This window comes from Paramormyrops kingsleyae, chromosome 5, assembly GCF_048594095.1.
Source record: "Paramormyrops kingsleyae isolate MSU_618 chromosome 5, PKINGS_0.4, whole genome shotgun sequence".
NCBI classification, from domain to species: domain Eukaryota; kingdom Metazoa; phylum Chordata; class Actinopteri; order Osteoglossiformes; family Mormyridae; genus Paramormyrops; species Paramormyrops kingsleyae.
In genome coordinates, this window is record NC_132801.1 from 28,433,660 (window position 1) to 28,452,875 (window position 19,216).

The 19,216-nt window shown below is 43.5% G+C and overlaps 2 protein-coding genes across 6 annotated transcripts in view; one reads left to right on the forward strand and one right to left on the reverse strand.

Moving 5' to 3' along the window:
• The window catches only part of LOC111845559 (trinucleotide repeat containing adaptor 6A), a 37,510-nt gene extending 33,182 nt beyond the window's left edge, over positions 1-4,328 (forward strand). For all 4 annotated transcript variants that reach the window (XM_023815062.2, XM_072712529.1, XM_072712531.1 and 1 more), the window contains one exon: positions 111-4,328. In XM_023815062.2, coding sequence (XP_023670830.2) covers positions 111-486 — 376 coding nt within the window. In that variant the 3' untranslated portion in view covers positions 487-4,328. The remainder of the gene's footprint in view (positions 1-110) is intronic.
• On the reverse strand, positions 831-15,594 carry LOC111845560 (uncharacterized). 2 transcript variants are annotated; one of them, XM_023815064.2, is made up of 11 exons: positions 15,232-15,594; positions 13,085-14,014; positions 11,765-12,964; positions 10,173-10,276; positions 9,872-9,930; positions 9,610-9,773; positions 9,239-9,401; positions 8,292-8,483; positions 5,622-5,804; positions 4,658-4,811; positions 831-2,881 (listed from the first exon to the last, which is right to left on the reverse strand). In XM_023815064.2, exons 1-11 carry the CDS (start codon positions 15,278-15,280, stop codon positions 2,795-2,797), a joined length of 3,285 nt encoding a protein of 1,094 aa, XP_023670832.2. In that variant the 5' UTR covers positions 15,281-15,594; the 3' UTR covers positions 831-2,794. The 2 variants fall into 2 exon arrangements, with proteins under 2 accessions (XP_023670832.2, XP_023670831.2); XM_023815063.2 differs by having other exon boundaries at positions 5,622-5,843.
• Between the last annotated feature and the right edge of the window lie 3,622 nt (positions 15,595-19,216).

A 19,216-nucleotide genomic window follows, 5' to 3' on the forward strand; every position in this document is an offset into this window, starting at 1 on the left:
AATGAATGGACATGCGAGAAGCTTCTTGGGGTTTAATGAACGTGAGCATATTTAGCGAGTGTGTTGGGTGCTGTTTGGCTGTGCCCTTAACCCACGTCTTCCCTCCTCAGGTGCGTTTTAGGGAACACTACTATTCTCGCTGAGTTCGCTAGTGAAGAGGAAATTAGCCGTTTCTTTGCACAAGGTCAGTCCATGGCCCCCTCACCGAACTGGCAGGCCCTGGGCGCTTCTCAGAACCGGATCGGATCAGTGGAGAGTCCTCACCCTTTCCCCAACCGCAACGAGCCGAACCACTGGAACGGTGCTGGGCTGACAGGGGCTGGCGGGGGAGAGCCACACGGCACCTCCCTCTGGGGTGCCCCTAACTATTCCACTAGCCTGTGGGGGACCTCCGGTGGTAGCGAGAGCCGGGGAATCAGCAGCCCATCCCCCATCAGCTCCTTCCTCCCCGTCGACCACCTGACTGGAGGTGGGGATACCATGTAGACCATCTATCACCTTCTGACCTAGACTGACCTCAGTGTGGAATAATAATAATAATAATAATAAATAATAGTAGTAACAAACGGCACTAGTTTTACTCTTTCCCAGCTATGAAAGATGGGGTCACCCTGTTTTCCACTTTCTTTTAGCCCAAAACATATCAGTTTGAATACTTGAATCATGCAAGGCCAATATTATAATGTGAAAGCAGATATTTACACTTCCAGGTAGTGCTACTTGTATGGAAAAAGATGTTTCAGATGAGCTCATTCGTTCATCCATAGTGTTTATTTGAATTCCATAGTTATAATTTGCGTTCGTTTTTGCTGACAATGTTGGAGTATGAGCTTTTAACTTTGCACTGAATGTCGTTTTTTCTCAGTATAATCTGCAATATCGAGGGAACCGGCAGTTCCAGTGTAGTTGTTTACTCAAGGATGTTCTTAAGTGTGTGCTCTACTATGCCTCGATGTACGCCTACCTTATTGTGGTATTGTGGAGTTCAACATCAACATATAGATGCTGACTTAGGATTATTTGACAATATAAAAAAGTATTGCACCAGTTGTCGTGTTTAAAACTAAAGAATTTAGCTCTGCAGTGTATAAAAGAAAAAGAATAAAATTTTAAAAAATTGTAGCCACAGCTGTGACTTGCAAGCCTGACCTGCAAGTCAGGGGAACAGCACTTTCAAATAGGCTTTCAGTTTTGTTTTGGGGAGGTCACACTGTGCCCTCTTGTTTACAGACTTTTTTTTTTTTCGAGGAAAAGTGTTTACTCCATTTTAAAATAAAAAATATATATAAAAATTACAAAAAAACAAAAAACAAAAAAAAAAACAAAAGTTGGAAAAAAGCAAAAAGAGAAAAATGACAAAGCTTTCTATCTCTGGGAATACTGATCAGTGTTTGGCCATTTTTCTATTCCTCTCGTCTGCTAGATAACGAGCATGGTTCTCAGGAAACTTCTCCAGATCCCCCGCATACAGACTCCTTGTAGAAAAATCCAACTTTTAGCACTGAAACTACTTATAGCTCTGTAAGTTTTTCTCTGCCAAATAACTGCTTTAAGCTGGAGATATTCTACATGTTGCTTTCGGAAATGCTGTCTCTTATTAGCGAGTGGAGGAGGTTGTTTTGCCGAATCGCTAAATTTCTATCGTTCCTTCCCTTTATTCCCATTATCGAGTGGCTCGATGTTTTGCTCTTTGTGACTCTCGGACTTAATTGTTGTACTTTACGAAAACGCCGAAATCAGTAACTATGCATACTGTAACCAGAGACATGGCTTACAGAATCACCTTTTGTTTATAAGAAATGTTTTAAATATTTGATTGCGAATATGTTATTTGCAAGACTCTTTGCCACAATGGTGTTTAAACAAAAAAATAAATCTTGTTTGTTCATCAAGGTTGACATTTTAACAGTGCAAAAGTCACCCACATTTCATTGCCTTGATTCAAATTGTCTGAAGATGCAACACGTCAAGTGGCTTTTACCTGTTTACAGATTGTGATTGTAACGTGTACAGTTTGGTTATTCACATCTGAAGTTCCTCCACAGTAATAAATCCTGACATATTTTTGGCTGCTCAGTACATGTTTGTTGTTGACGTTGTTGAGGTTGTTTCGTCGTCGTCGGTTTGTCTTTTAAAACGCAGAGCCTCTAATTGGGGCTCTGGAAGGCTAGAAGAGTGGTGAATGTAATCTTTCTGGTAGTTTGCAAATGTGCAGAAACAATGTGCATATGTGTGTATATATACAAACCATATTGATTGTTTAGTTTCTACAATGATGCACAATTTAAAAAAAAAAAAAGCTTCAAAGACTTCAGCATTAGGCTGTGCCACGGACCTTAATTTATATATATATTTTTTTTTCCTTTATCCATATTTGAAAAGCATTTTACAGAACCTTGAGTATTACCCTGAACAGTGGCATGCCAGTATAGAACCATAAAGAACACGCTCTACCAAATATGAATCGATCAAAAGATTCTCCAGCTCCAGAACTTGTTTCTTACTTTTAGCAAATGTTAAGTGGAACATATAAACCAGGTTTATTCTTAGAATATATATATATATATAAAACAAAATGCTGAAATGAAAACCCTTGGATTTGCACTTGGTGTGTGTGTGTATGTATTTTTTTTTATTTTTATATATATATAATATATAAAAATAAAAAATAGATCAGACGGGCTGTAACTGGGTTGCATGTAGTTCCTGATCAGATGGGAGCGATGCTGGAGGTTTTTGGATCGCCGGCTCCATGTTGATGGCTGTCGTTCAGTTTATTCTGTACTCTGGTTTCTTAGCTGTGGTGGTGCTCAGTCCAGGTTTTCTCCATGTCCACCAGCTCCATTCCCTCGCAGTAGGAGCGAGGCCGGGATGTCTTAGTCTGGAAGACACAAGCAGACACTGATGCTCCGAGGCATTATAACTGCATCTCTCTACTACTTGCACGACTCTATGAATACTCTCGCTTAGTGATACTTTACAGGTAGCCTCAGTGTTTTCATTTTTGGAGTTTACTTCCTGGTGTAGCGGCCATTTCCCTCCTTGAGGTTAGGATTCTTCTCCTTTGTGTCACAGAACTCCAGCCGTGACTCAGCCGCGCTGCTTTGCGGACATAGGCGTGTACATATTTTCCCTGCTCCCAAGTGCTTATGTGTTCAATCGAAGTGAATCATGGGATTGGGGCATCCGGCTGCCCTCCCTCCCTCCCCTTCTCGCCTTCTGGTCCCGTCAGCTTTATCGTTCACCTACGTAGAACTGTCTGATGTTAGACGATATTGATCTTGCGGGGGTCTCATGCCAAAATAGAGGAGTGGGCCGAAAGGGATTGGTTCTTTCATGAAAGCTGGACAATGTTTATGCTTGAAATGATCATCTACAAATAGCTACTGTGAGAAAAATAAAACGAGCAATGTACAATCCCCATCGCTGCTCTGCAGTTTTCTATTGCCGGGCCTAAGTGAAGGAAATTTCTGGCCTGGCATATTTACTATTTTTTAAAAATATCCCCATTTTAAATGCTCCCTGCTGTTTCTCATTAGGCTAGAGCAATTTACCTTTTAACTACGAGCACTGCAGTCTTGTCGTTTTTACAAACCCTTAAAGCTTTGGTAAGATTCGCACAAAACGGGCAGTCTGAACACCTGGGTACTTCGCGTGTATCCGGCCCTCGAGTAAAGGCAGGCGTCTGTCACCTGGGGCTGTCCGCATGCACTCGCACGTGCATTTTAAACAATCCTTTGTCGTGGCAGAGAATTAAAACCACTTTTAAAATGTGCCATGTATTTTGAAATGTTGGCCAGTTGTAGCATCTAGCTGTGATTCACTGTACTCAAGTCCCCCTATGGATTTTGTTTAATAAATCAGATGTCGGAAAGTTTGAAGTGCTCACTTATAACTGTTATGCACATTGCTTTGGTACTGTTTAAACAATGTATAGAAAACAATAAGTATCTTAAATGAAAAAGAAGTGCTTTTTGAGACTTCCGATGTCGTTTGAGAATTTTTATCAAGGGGAACTGCACTTTTTGAAGGACAATCCTAATTTGTATTGATATAAATTGACTAAAGGTCTAATACAAGGTAGAAACTGTCAATTGTGTGAATGTTTCCACTGATGCAGTCATTAACTATTTTTTTATTTTATTTTTCCTCTTTGTTGCTTGCGTTCGGATTTTAGTGCTGATATGTAATGAAAATGTAGGTTAGGTCTTTTGTTGATTGTACTTTCAGACTGATTACTGTTTGTAAAGTTGTGCTGATCTCTGCATCAGAATTCGAAGCTGTTCAACTCTCGGGTATAACCCACAATAAAGTTCCAGCAGTGTGTACGTGTGAGTGCATATGTGTCTTTTGTGTCAGTTATCCTAATCCAACCCCACCTATTGAGCTACCCTCATCCTGACCACTGCTCGCATTCCAGGAGGAGGAAGTAGCCAATGGGATAGTAATATGGTCCCTCCTCCACTCCATACATTTCCATCAGAATATTCCATCACTGTGTAACTGCCAAATTTTACAACCTAAACCATGATTATGAATTATATACAAACTAAACGACCCAATGCTTAAAAGGACCAGAAACCGGCGCTAATCGCAGGCGAGCCCCAAAGGTGGTGTAATCCATGCCAACTGGGAACCTGGGTTGCTGAGTGCTCACCGGCCGCTGGATCCCCAGCTGCTGCAGCAACGGAAACGGCGTCCACTGGATGGGCTCAACGGGCCAGCTGCACACAGAGATGTCGCTCGCCTTGCCGGAGTCGGCCATGAAATCGTTGATGCTGCTGCCACTAACATCCCAGTTATACTGCGAACTGAAAACAACGTTCAGCCAGACAAGTACATTACCCAAAAGACACTTATGCTCCCGTGTTTCTCTAAAGAGTGAAATTTCAGGTTTACATTCCTGCCTTTCCACATGCATCGTCCTGTCCTGAAATGGTAGCATGCAGTGATACATAAATTAAATTCTATTTCATTTGGCTTCCTCTGCCAGCCCTTAGAGGATGGATTCCCCTTTTCAGTCTGGTTACTCTCAAGGTTTCTTCCTTCTAGGGAGTTTTTCCTTGCCGCTGTCACCTTTGGCACTGGGGTCTTTGGGCAGGGATGAGATAAAGCACTTTGAGACAATGTAATGTGAAAATGTGCTATACAAACAAAATTGGATTGATATATAATAAGCATTTTAGTTTTTTTAAAAAAAAAAAGCTTTTAGCTTTCAAATAAGTGAGCTCCAATACTCCAGATGACTACGCTGGAAATCGAAGAGGCCAGATCCCTGTCATGACCACAAGGTGGTGCTGCTGTATTTTATTTTTTAAAGCTCACAAACATGCCTAGATTTACCAATAGGTGGCAGTATTTTACAGCCAAACTTACTAGATCAGGGGTCTCCAACTCCGGTCCTGGAGAGGATAGAAAACCTACTGGATAGTAGCTCTCCAGGACCGGAGTTGGAGACCCCTGTACTAGATTAACATTGAAACATTGATGTGGGGGGAAAAAGTGACTTTAAATTCTTTATATATTAATTTTGAATTACTCGATTAATTTTTGTGTCAAAGTTTACGCAGAGTGTAGAAGTTATATGAAGCTCTCTCTAAACTTTTGTTAGTTTTGCTCACCCATGTGCGTAGATGGTGTTGAGTTGTGCTTCGCTTCCGGGGAAGGTGGACACGATGGACAGAGTGTCGTCATGGTAACAGCAGGTCTGGTCCAATGCACGGAGGTGGAGAAGTTCATCGGAGTGACTGAAAACAGGGTTGTCGAGGGAATCCGCAGATCCGGGCCAAGACCGTAGCCAAAACCTGCCCGACAGTTCATCAAAGTGATTGAAACGTCTGTAACTGCCAAAGAAGAGAGGTAATATATAAATGAGCCTTCAGTTCAATACTGGGGAACAAATGACAAGAACAAATAGCTTTTTTTCTAAATACTGCTTTGGCCAAACAACAAAACATTCGAGTCAAAATGATACTAAAACGTTTATTAAGTACAGAGTCTTGGGGGGTCCTGGAGCCTGTCCCAGGCAGCATGGGGCGCAAGGTAGGGGGCACTCTGGACAGGATGCTGGTCCGTCACCAGGCACATGCACGTGTACAATGGGCCACTTAGAGACACCAGTGATGAACTATGTGAGGACACTGCATAATCCTAAATGGAAAAGTCCCCTCGACAGAAAAAGTGTCTCTTTATGGAGTCTCTGAAGTACACTGATATCAGAATCAAATGTTTATCTTATAAATACAAGGTATTTAACAACACATTGGACCTGACTGCCCACTTCAGGTTTAGAGTTTCCATTTGTGAGTTCTGTTTTCGCTCTCGTTGCGCACCGGATGCACACAGATACAAAGCGAGCCGAGACTGACCCTGAACAGAGCTGACACGGGAAGCGGGGGGTGGTGCAGAGCTCAGGAAGAGTGAGTGGGACGGGGACAGAAGCGGGACACGGGGGAGCCAAATGTGAAACGCTCAGAACTACACGCATATTCAGGCGGGGAAGCCTGTGTCTCTCTCAGCAGCCCCCCATCGGCACTGAAAGCTAAAGGCCACCAAGGTTTCTGAGCACCTCTTATAAATATGATAAATTTAGCATTTCCCAACCTTTTAAAAGGTTTGTTTTTTAAAGCAATTGACCTGAGCATAAGCTGGTTCTTTGGCTCTAATTACTGTTTATGAATCAGCAGGAGTTTTTTTCCAGCCACCCTCCATACTGGTACAATATTTATTTTCACGCTGTTTTGTGTGAAAAATGTGATTTGTGACCAGATCCCCACCCAGCTCCTCCAATCCATGCTTCACAGTTTCCATCCATGTTCCGCTATCTTCTCCCCCAGCTTGTTTTCATTGGCTCTCTCTGTATCTGTTCAGTCGCTCCGTAAATACAGCAGACTCTGTTAGGCTGACCAGAGCCAATCAGCTGACCTAATGCAAGGATAACACGGTTCTGGGCCTCGCCAAAGGATGTGTTCAGCTGACACCCAGACAATTACTCTACTCCACCGTGAAACAATGCTACAATTGATACAGCTGGACTGATCCGTGGAGACCACTGCAGCTGTCTGGTTGCCCTGGTAGGATATTTCAGAGGTAAACAAGTAAAAGCCTTTCTGTAAAAACACATTTTTTTGTGAATGTCACCATACCGTGAAAGGGTATTTAGTGCAGCAAACTATAAACAGTAATCTCTTCAAACTGCTTGCTAACCAGAAAACGTGTCAGTCCCATTGTTTAAACAGTAATTTACAGACATATTTGTCATGGCTTTAGACTATTCAGGATATGCAGTCCATACACACAGGCCTTGTTCATCCTAATAAAGTATAGATGTAAAGGTAAGGGGTGGCATGGTGGTGCAGTGGTTAGCACTGCCTCACACCTCTGGGACCTGAGTTCAAGTCCCCCCCCCATCCCCCATCCTGGGTTGTTCCCCACCTTGTGCCTGTAGCTTCTGGGATAGGCTACAGAAAAGGATAAGTGGTTTGGAAAATAGATGTAAAGGAAATGTATATATGCTGAAGTTCATAGTACACGACAGCAAAACAAACCGAAGAGAGAAACAATGCATTATTGTAAGTTCAGGGTAGTAAGATATTTCTGTTATTTGACAGAACTCATTTGAAAATCAGCCAAGATCTGCATTATGTAGTAAAAGTTGAGCACTTCCAGTCAACATATTTACAAGCATCTTTACATTGTCTCAGTAAGCAGGGAACGTTTAAACTTTATTCTTCGCTGGGCGTAGGTTTGGGTATGGCCGGTACGGACACGGTAGGGAGGACTGTGTGTATTTAAGGGGGTCATGGGGTTCGGGGCTGATTTGGTCCCTGCCAATGTTGAATCCAAACCTCCGCCCTTGCATCAAGCAACATAAGAGAATGACTGTTCGAGGCACTCAGCCCGACTGGCACAAAGCCATCACCAGGGATGGGAACAAGTCATTTCTTGGCGAGTTCAAGTCAAGTCCCGAGTCATTTACCCCGAAGTCCAAGTCAAGTCCAAGTCTTTTCACTAGTCATCAAATTTGTGACTTGAGTCCAAGTTCAGTTGTGAGTCATTTATCTTGAGTCTATGTCAGTGCTTTTACCTTTGGTTTGGTTACTGCAGCAAAAACCAGCCAAAGACTCAAGTCTTCTTGAGTCACAGGGTCCAATCGGGTCCAAGTCGAGTACAAGTCATTCCATCAGTTTTGCTGAGTCGAGTCACAAACTTGTGGCTTAAGCCCAAGTTGAGTCACAAGTCAGTGACTCGAATCCGCACCTCTGGCGATCATGTCAGCAGACGTAACGTACCTGCTGCGTGTCTGATCCACCTTGGCCTGGACCAGCATGGCCTTGAAGTGCCGTATGACCAGAAAGGACACGGCGGCCATCAGCAGGGCCACAGCAATAAGCACGCCAATGCACACGCCCACCAGCCTCTGCCGTGTCATCTGCGAGTCACACTGCCTGCCCATGAACCAGAAGTCCTCACCAACGGGGCACCTGCACAGAAAGACCAGCGGCAGAGAAAGTACATAAATAAAAGCTTGTTGCACCCGAGCGGGCCCTGGCCTACAGCCCCCCTATTCAAATCTGGCCCTCGATTCCAAATCCAGGCCTTGTTTTCAAGTCTCCCAGGTAGTTAGCTTAATAATTTCTGGCTCTAATTGGCCAGAGGCTTCACAACTGGCTCTCAAGTAAAGGAAAGCTGGAAAAACAGCAACGCTCGGCCCTTGAGGACCGTGATTTGAATAGCTCTGGCCTACACTGATGTTGGAAGCATTTCATCTTTGCTATTCACATTTAATGATATTAAGAGTAAATTATAATAGTGGTGAATTCCTCATCATTGACAAATGTGGGTGACTACACAGTAAAACTGCAAACCGCGTTATTAAACCCTGATGTTATGAGTTGCATACACACATGTGCACAGGCAGTGATGAGGACAGCATGGTCACTCCAGTATCAGTGTCATGGAAGGGCATTTGTTCTAGGCCATGTCCGCCCAAATGAACCAATGTGTCCTCCCCAAATCTCACCCACCAAGGACACCATCATGTATTTTATTTAAATTTCCCTTTTTAATATAAACAAAAGTAAACATAAAATAAAAAAGCCCAGACTCTCCCGGGGTGTGGCTATAGATCGTCCGCTTATTCAGCGCTTCGCCATTCCCCTAATTGACTCATTTTACCATGGCCACTCCCCACATGCCCCCATGAAAATCTTGTTGCCCCCAGCACTAGGTCACTCACTGGCACGTAGGCGCCTCGCCATGGTGGTGGCTGCATATGCCATCATTCTTGCAATAGCCCGCGTGGCACAGCGAGGTGCAGCTGGCATTGCCCGAGTGGGCTGGCACACATCGGAAGCCGGGGGGGCATAGGAAGAGCCAGGAGCAAGGATCAGACTGCAGTCCTGCTGGGCAGAAGGACTAGAGGTCAGCTGTAGGCTCCACCTGATTCCACATGCTATAACAGGGGTCCTCGGGGACCCACAGACAGTCCATGCTTTCACATAGGAGCTGGGAGGGAGCAAAAATTGTGGATTGTTTGGCGGGGAGCAAAAACCTGGACAGGCTATGGGTTCCCAAGGACATTACTGCATGTTAAAAAGCCACCGTTACCTCCCACGGTGATCTTCTGCACTCTCGCGCTGTTCACATACAGCCCCTTCATCATGGCATCACTTAGCCCCGTCACCTGCAGGAGGGGTGCCCCAGCCACCCCCAGCCACGGCAGGGCTCTCCTGGTGTCGAACGTGGCCACGCTCTGCACGACAGCTGAGGTGCTGGGGGGGCACAGAGAGGAGAATGAAATAGGGCGACATGCACAGACAAGGCCAGCACCTTGCAGGTTGAAACAGAGAGAGAGGAGGAATCTAATTACCTTGTCCATGACAGCTGCAGGGCCTGAAAGCCAGGAGCCCTCTGTAAGAATGGATGTAACTGCAAAGTGAGGGAGGAAATTCATGACTCTTTTATCCAAAGCAATATGCAATTGTGAAAGCCTCTGACCTCTGGAGCAATTGGGGTTATGAACTGAACAAAGAAATAATTCTGGCAATCCTGGGATTTGAACCAACAACCCTCTGATCACAAGCAGAAAGTCTTAACCCACTGAGCCACACATCCTTGATGTTTAGTTTACTCTCTTTTGAGAAAGTGCCACACTCACTGCTGTGCTTTACCTCTGTGACTGTGTCCTCCTCCAAGTCTCTCAGATGATGATCCTCTTCATCCCCCAACGGCCCAGATGCCAGTACGACCTGCAGGAGGAGCTGTGCTGTTTCCTCTGGAAGTCACAAATGTGCAAAATCACTAGTCAAGCTCGAGACTGGTCATGTTAACTGTCAGGGTCAGCCTCCCGCTGTGGTCCTTTCGTGCCCCTTCCCCGTTTGACCAGCAGGTGGTGCTGGTCATTCCATCCTTCACGTCAGTCCTTGTTCTCCCCTGTCTCCTGTCTGGTCTCGTGGCTCAATGTATTTAACATGTGCTGTCTGTTTGCCCCTCGGTCCTGAGTTCCCTCTTGTCTTGTGTTCGAATCCCACCTCCTCTGTCTTTGTATTTAGCTCCCTGGTTTTTTCCTTTGTGCTTGTTAAACCCTGGTGTCTGATTTAGTAATCTGTTTTGGTTTTGTTTCTTGTTCCCCTGCCTGTGTTATTCCTATGTACTCCCCTAGTGTTGATATGCATTCTTGGTTAGTTCTTAGTTTCCCTGATTGTTAGTTTCTTTGAGTTAATTGGTTTCACCTGTCTTGTTTCCCTAGTCCTGGTTAATCAGTCTCACCTGCCCTGTGTTAGTCATTACCCCTTGTAGTATATTAGTTCCTGCCTTTGTTCTGTTCCCCGCTGGTTCATCGTGTCTAAGCTCTTGTTCATCGCGTCATGTCTGGTTTTCCTTTGAGTGTAGTTTACCTAGTTTGTTAGTTTTCCTTGTGTGTATTTAGTCTAGTTAATTCCTCCCTGTTTTAGTTTTGACCCCTCGTGGTCCCTTTGGTTTTGGTTAGTCGTTTGTAGTGTTTTCTGTTTTCTGTAATAAATCCCCTTTTTGTCCTTGGAGCCGCAAGTGGGTCGTCAGCCCTTTTTCGTGCACCATGCCGCGTTCCCGTTCCCGTGCCGTCCAGAAACATGACAGTTAACGTAGTGTACTTCTGACTGGTTCAGATCCCACTGGGTGAATGGTACCTAATAGCCTGCTTCACATGTCATAACTATTCAGTAGTATGTATTAGTGCTTTTCTTATGTCTAACTGGTATAGTGGATCATTACAGTTTTATGGTTTAGTGGTACTTCCCATGTGCAGACTTGGCTATGGATATGAACAGTATGATTGCAGATTGTGACCAGTGGCCCTCCTGGCAGCAGAATAAGTTAGCATGATTCTGCGGGTGGAGGCAATGAGCCATTGGCAAAGGTATCTGGGCTAGAAAAAGAAGTAGGGAAGGACCAAAGTCCTGTTGATCCTGTCCTGGACCAATACAGAGCAATACAGCTTCTGCTCTGAAACGGGAGCTTTGTACTCAGCCTTTCCCAGGCTTATTATACCTGTTACAACGGCATTGTTACACATTAAGTTCACCTGAAAAGGTCTGTAAACATACTTGCACTATGCAGCTATTACGTGATGATTTAACATGAACCTGTTATCCTAGGATTAAGGAGTAGGACTAAGACAGTTTCTGATGTTGTGAGTGGAAAATAGACATTATCTGTAAATGGGGGGCCAAGTTAAGGAGCAAATGAAAGGATTTGTCTGAAGTAGGTATCAACAAGTGCTAACCTTTGATGATGGCTGGCTGGTCCTCAACAATGAAAATTCTCTGTTTGACCGTTTGAGCTGAAGATTGAAGGGTTGTCCCAGGCCTGCTTACAGTGGTGTGCACGGAGGAAGGGCCCATGGCCACAGCCCCCTCAGTGGCCAGGGGGTTCCCCAGGGCCTCTGGCGCCGTCTTGGGAGGGGATGTAGAAGGTGGGGCTGCTGTGCTCTTCACAGGGCCATGCCTGATTGCACGTTCACTCGTGCTGACTGTGGAATTGGTGGTCACCAGTGGGTTGGTCACACAGTTGTGGCAGTATGGTGTCACTCCACTTTGCACCGAAGGGGACAGTCTTTCCGGTGCCATAGGATTCACCGGCAAGCTGCCTGGTGACAGGAAGTTGGGGCTGCTCACCTTCAAAGTGGAAGAAGTAGGAGGATCTACTGAGGTGGAGGTCCCATCTCTCCTACTCAGTGGGATCTTTTCAGACTCGGTAGAGCTGACTGTGAGGGTGTGTACTGGTGTTACTCTCTGAGAGTATTCTCGAGTAGTATGTTCGGGGCTGGTATTTTCATTCTCAGAATCCCCTTTACTGCTGGTAAAAGTCCTTCCATCTAGGTTTTGAGATACACTAGTTCTTTGGGTCAATACAGGAGACATGGAAACCATGGTGGTCAGCTCCTCCAGACCACTTACGGTGCTGTAAATGGAGGAATTACCATTTGGCTGTGTTCCTCTATGAGATGCTGTGGAGTGTGACTGTGCAGAACTCTGTTGTGGATTCGTATGGGGATCAGATGGATGCAAGTCAGCATTACTTACATCGGTTGTCTCTTGCTGAAAGTGAAATGTGTTGGAGTCTGTAATGTCATGTGCTCCTTGATCATCTAGTCCTACATAAGTATTAGTGGTTGTAAATTGACTGTCAGGATGTCTGCTTTGCATGGTATCTCCAATTCTCTCTGAGGTAACATTTTCTGCATTCAACCTCTCAGTACTAGAGAACAAAGGAACATCTGGATGAGAGGCCTCATCTATAGTGTTTAATTCAATTTCCCCAGTGGCACCCACAGCAGTCATGTGACTTAGTCCTAATCCCATGTTAGTAGTGTCCTCAAGCACTGAGCCCAAAGGTGACCCTTTGTGGGTGACATTTCTCGAATCCCTTCCCAAAAGGGCACCTGGTCCTGTGGCTGGTTCTCCTGAAGGTTCCTGGGAGAGCCCTATGGTGAAAGGGGAACCAGAGTGCCGCTTAGCATTTTCCAACTTCCCCATTCCAGGAAAGTGCCAAAAGACAGACAATCTGTTGTCATTTTGAATGAAATCCTTTGTGTCAACATTACCTGCAGGTACAGTGATGAGTGAATGTTCGGCGAATGCATCTGAGGCAGTTGGCAGTATGCCTGAAGTGGGTGACACGCTTTGGGTGTCAAACTCAACCGGTCCATCTTCAGAGCGGAAGGACGTGATGCTGGAAGGGATGATGCTCATATCAACATGACATTTTCCCCCTGGGAGGTCTGTGGGAGTGTCATAGCTGTCACTCTGCTGGCTCAGGGCATCCGGTAGCGAACCAGGAGAAGTCGCAGTGATGGCTGAAAGCATTCTGGAGGAGGAGGCCTCTAGCAGCCCTACAGTGGAAAGGAGAGGAGCTCCTGCATGCCTAGAGTCTGCCCCAGAGACTGCCGTCTGCAGATGGCTGCCCAGGCTCTGTGTGAATGGTACACTGACAGAACTGAGAGTGGGGGAAGGCGTGGAGGACTTCAGGAGCAGTGACACCTCTGACTTGACATCAGCAACCAGATGTTCTGAGACCGTTTGGCCCGGTACTACAGAGATCTGCCTCTGCCCGCTGCTCTCAGGCATGGAGCGGCCCAGAGAGCTGGTGCTAATGTACAAAACGCCAGGAGCAGTACCAGACGCGTCCGGGTGATTGTGTGACACTTCCTGAGCGAGGACGGCAGTTTCCTTATCAGGTACTGCAGACATACTGGAACCGATCCAGAGGGAGGGGGCCGGGGTTGTGCTCTGGAATGTAGTGACGGTGGTGCCATACCCCAACCCTTGACCTTCCACCCCCAGGGTGAGATGAATATTGCTCTTGTGATCTAAATCTGGCACAGGAGACCCTGAATGCCGTGATTTCTCCTGCTTACTGGAAAGTTCCAAAATTTCTTGAGAGATTGTCTGTGTGTGTGTACCAAAGTTTGTCTGGGCATACACACCCCAGAATTCATTCATATCCTTAGAAGAATGACGGGTCTCTTTCCAGTCTGAAAAAATAATACAGTTGTTTTTGTGTTAACTATAGATCACATCCACTGGTAGGTATGTGGTTCCTATCAATACCTGTACAAAGTGATTCAAAGCCTATGTAACTTACCCAGTGTTTCACATCACAGTTTAAATCAGTTCATTTAAAGAATTAAAGCAAAACGGATTTTTAAAAAAGAGATACTGTATGTAACAAAGGTAATTATATACATTTGAACAAAAGAAATCTTTAAATTGTACGTTTCTGTCTATCGGATATGAATAATTAACAGTCACGAAAAGTAGTAACAAGTAATTCTGATCAGTTAAAAAGGACGTTAAGTACGCAAAATAAGCGATGAAAAAACAATATGAAATACAAACGTTTGGTGATATAGGATTGAAGTACCTAGATATATTTATTTCAACCTTGAAATAAATTCAGGTAGCTATTTAATTAAAAAAACTGGAAACTTTGAGTATGAATCACGATTATAGGCCTAAAGTATGAAAGGCCATTTGTATCGGGCACGCATCGAAGGATAATACAGCATTTCGCCTCAGCGAAGTTATACAGTCAAAACTGTGGAAGCACAGGTTAAAGACAACATATAGCTCAAATTCACAGTATGAACAGATATCTGTAAAAGAAGCTTCACTGCCACACTTTACCACTTACCATTTTAAAAGTAAATGTTTAAAAACATTATTGAATGATGACTAACCATTTATATAGAAATATTTAAATACGCGTTACAAAAATTGTGTTACACTGACTGTTGAAGGTTGTAATTGTGATACTGACGGTGCCGCTACGCACCCATCTAACTTCCAGCTGTTACCGACCTCACAGTAGTCTATCATTAAAACAGGTATTAACCATCCAAGTGGACTGGGTGACTTGTCGCTCCTGGGTGTTGTTGAAAGCATCGGCAGACGAGAAGTTGTCAAAATAATTCCAAGGTTAATTTTTTCACGAAGGGTACCTACGTTTCTCCCGCAAAAGCATAAATCTAATTTTCATGTTATGCCAGAACGTAAAATTAAAATGTCGAGCGTAACGTCTTCTATATTTTGACTCATAAACTAAAAAGTTTTAGAGGGGGTTAGAAACCTAGATTCAGTGCGTACATTGTTGCCATGATATTGCATTTTCTTTGTTTATATGTGTACTTGAGAGGTTATGCTATTACGTCGGAAAAGGGATTAAGTACAAGTCTAAATTTGATTTGCTTACCTGTGTGGAAAATAAAAATAAAAATAAAAAGATAAACGTTGATCCGCATTTTGTTGTTTTATACATCCCAGAGAGAAATGTGACAGCTCCTTCCCTTCCATACAGATTACTGGGAGGGATCCTTAAAACAAAGGTCTCAGGAGCCTCTGATTCGACCACGCTTCCACTGTGATACCCAAATCTTCTTTTCTAAAATCTGTTACATCCCACGAAGTATCGCGCTTTCACTATACATGCCCACCTACCCCCACCTCCAACCCGGGATGCCTTTTTCCTGCTCTGTAAAGGAAATCCTGAGTAAACCCTAAATGAGATACACGTGTACTGCAAAGTCACACTGAGCAGAGAGAGAGGCGCAAGATACGACGTCCATCTGACCGAAATTATGCCGCACCTGCGGCGGTTCCTGTAGCGCCGACGATTCTTCTACTTCGCATGTTTTTCCAAAAGCCAAGACTGTGGGCAGGAAATAATTAATGTTTATGGGGAGACATGAAAGGCTTCCATTGTATAATTGGAATTAACGTTGGAAGGAAAACGCGATTAATCGTGTAAAAATAAACTCGACTAGACAGCCGGAGGACTGGTCATTAAGGACCTAGCTCTGTAACGTGGATGCTGAGATCTCAAATCCTGGCGTCCTACATATCCTCAGGTTTTCAAGTAAAATTTACACAGACTGATTGAATAAAATCATATATCTAAGGAAGGAAAAAAAACAATAGCTACATGTGGTAATACTGCATACTGTCATGTGGATTCCAGGGAAGGGTCGAGTCTTGATCATCACCATTATCACCATTAATAGGTCCAAAGTGTATTTCAGATCTTCAAGAGATGCTTGGATGGCAAGGGCAAGAGGGGGATCCAACTCATCATTTAACAACCGGTCTGCATGTTGATTTGACGCAGGCGTTAAACACGCATCTTCAGATCCATGCCTGGTTGTTGACTGATAAGTTTAAGTTGCTAAAAGTGTCAAAATAAATTTTTTAATTAAAAAAATAGCGGGTAGCTGCTTTTTCTAAAAAAAAAAAAGTTGCCAGGGTAGCCTGAAAAGTTGATAAAAATTGCTACATTAGCAACATTGACCAGAGCTGGTCACCCCGTCGATCAGTTGATTAGAAGATGATTAACAGATAATGCTTGCAATCAGCCAAATATACTGAGCCCCCCACTGTCAGCATACTATATGCCTCCCCCAGTTGCCAAAATGTTAGGCCTACTCAATAGCCGCTCCAGTAAAATCACTGGGTCTAGTCTAGCCTAATATATGATTATAATTGTGCATTGGTTTACTACTTTGATTTGCCTGGCAGGCACTATGTGTGCAGTTATAGAAAATTAATCAACGCCCTTCAGATTTGAGAATTCAGCAGTATACCAGCAGTAACATTCAGAAGATTGATCACATTACAGAGTCCTCCACAATTATTGGCACCCTTTGTAAAGATTTGTAAAAAGGGTTAGAAAAAAATCCACCTTTTGGTGAAGCAGTTTCATGTCACACTGAAAAATAGAGAAAAATCCAACCTTTCATTAGCATAAATTTACTCCAAGAAAAAAAAAGAAATAATTATCTTCAACAAAAACACATGTGCCACAATTATTGGCATCACTGGAAATTATAGTGAACACAATGTAACTGAAGCATGTTTTCCCTGTAAATTGTACATCTTTGAGTTGAGTGGAGTGAATATGAACCTTCCAGCTGTAATCCATGACTTCCTGATTAACAGGGATACGAACATGAGGTGACAGAGCCCAAATTCCCTTAGTCATCCATCAACATGGGAAAGGTAAGAGAACATACAAACCAAATGAGGGAGAATTGTGTTGACCTTCATAAGTCAGGGAATGGGTATTAAAAAATAGGTATTCGCCTTAAAATGCCCATTTCTACTATTAGGGCAACAATAAAAAAAGTGGACAATAACTGGAACTGTTATTAACCTGCCTGGAAGAGGACCCAAGTTTATTTTCCCCCCACTTACAGTGAGGAGGATCATAATAGGCGCAAAAAAATCCCCAAGGATGACTGTTAGTGAATTACAAGACCAAGTAAAATCTTGGGGTTACCACGTCTGGAAAAAAAAAGACGCCCCCTTCATGCTAACAGATTATTAGGAAGGTATGCCAGAAAAAGCTTTTATTTGTCAGTTAACCACAAACGTAAGCACTTGGAGTTTTGCGAAACAGATTCGATTGTTTAGCCTTAATTGGTATCCCGTATATATAACTCGTATTTTTGAATGTGAATTCGGACCGTCGAATTGGAGCAACTTTGAAATGTTGTATTTTTTAACCTCGTAACCTTTGCATGTGAATTTGGGCCATCGGATTTCCGATGCATATTTCCAATGCATAAATATTCAATGTTAGAATTTCAGTGACATATAAAATTCAAATTGTAATGACACAGATTTACTTCCATAAACGTCGCTGATGCAATGAAGCATGTTGAATTACACCAACTGAATAAAAACGCATTGTATTTAATAATGCTTCAATATTTGTGGGCTGTGATTTAATGTGAATGTATCATTTAAACATCAAATATTTCAACTGAAAATATTTCAGTTGTAAAGCAATCGGTGTTTGTTAGTCACGTGTCTGCACTGTCTGACACGCCCCCATTCGCCATTTTGAGTGTATCGCGGATGTAAACACATTTGGTTAACGAAGTTAATATTTCATATTCAGCGTTTTTTTTCTCCACAAAAAATGTAATGTTTTATGTAATCAGTAACAAGCAATTTTCATTACCAAAACACACTAGTAATTTAGGTATTTAAGAAGGAAAAGAGTCAAGACCACCACAAAAATGTCACTGGACATATATTTTATTCTAAATATGACCAATAAAGTTAAGTGCCAAGCAGAATACAGGCTCGGTATATAATGAGTTTATACAAATCCTTCCAGACATCATGTGAAACCGTAACTCGCAAATGTTTCTAAACTTAAACTATAGTTGGGCATTGGTTTTGTCAGGGCACAGCACACAGTGACAGCCTTACCCAGCATTGTGGCTTATAATCCATGCACGCGAATATACACATACATGCATTGATAAACGTGTCATTACAGTTTTGCCGTTTACTTTTGTCTTTAAAAAGCATTCACTATGTAACGCTAGTTTAACACAAACAGATTAACCCATTTCTGCTACCCTCTGTATTGAGGCTAGCTTGCTCAGCGTAGGTTAACCAATGTAAAAATACCTACTTTAGAAGACAAAAAAGTACATTCAGTAATACTACTTAAAGAAAAAACATCTTACTTGCCTTTATGAAAATGCCGAGAGCAAACACGCAGTAAGGGAGATATCGTGTTGACCCCCTGCGACCCAGGCCACCCGACGCCTCTTCGTTACCTCCTCTACCTGCTGTCCATATCCTCTTTTCTAAGTGGGAAACCGAAAACATCTCATGTTGTGGTCCGCCTTTCTGCCATTTCTACCATGTGATTTAGTATGACAGCCTTTCACACAGCACGAGTGTCCCATCTTACCAAAGATAATACCACATGCAAATGCAGGCGTTATGCCGAAAAAGGCATCCCTGCCGTAGAATGCATGCCGGTGTTCTGATGAGTTGAGCTTTTAGGGGTGTTTTGGGGGTTAGGGTTATCGATTATCGAGTTACCGTAGTGCTATCGTAGCTCAACTCGTTTCAGATCAGCTACCAATCGGTCATTTAGAGACAGGCATGCATTCTACAGCAGGGATGCCTTTTTCGGCATAACACTGGCACTTGAGTTGTATATACCCACAATGGCGATTCGACCCACAATACACTGCAACTATAGCGAGTGTGATGTCAACTGTCAAATACCTATTCGACCTTCTGCATCTGGGACTAGCAGGAAGAGACGGTGAGTGCTGATAGAATTCTCGTCTAAATCGAGTCAACAGTGAGCATGCGATAAGTAGGTCCACAAGTTCTGTATGGGGTGCCAAGCGTCAATCGTTTATTTTCGTGTA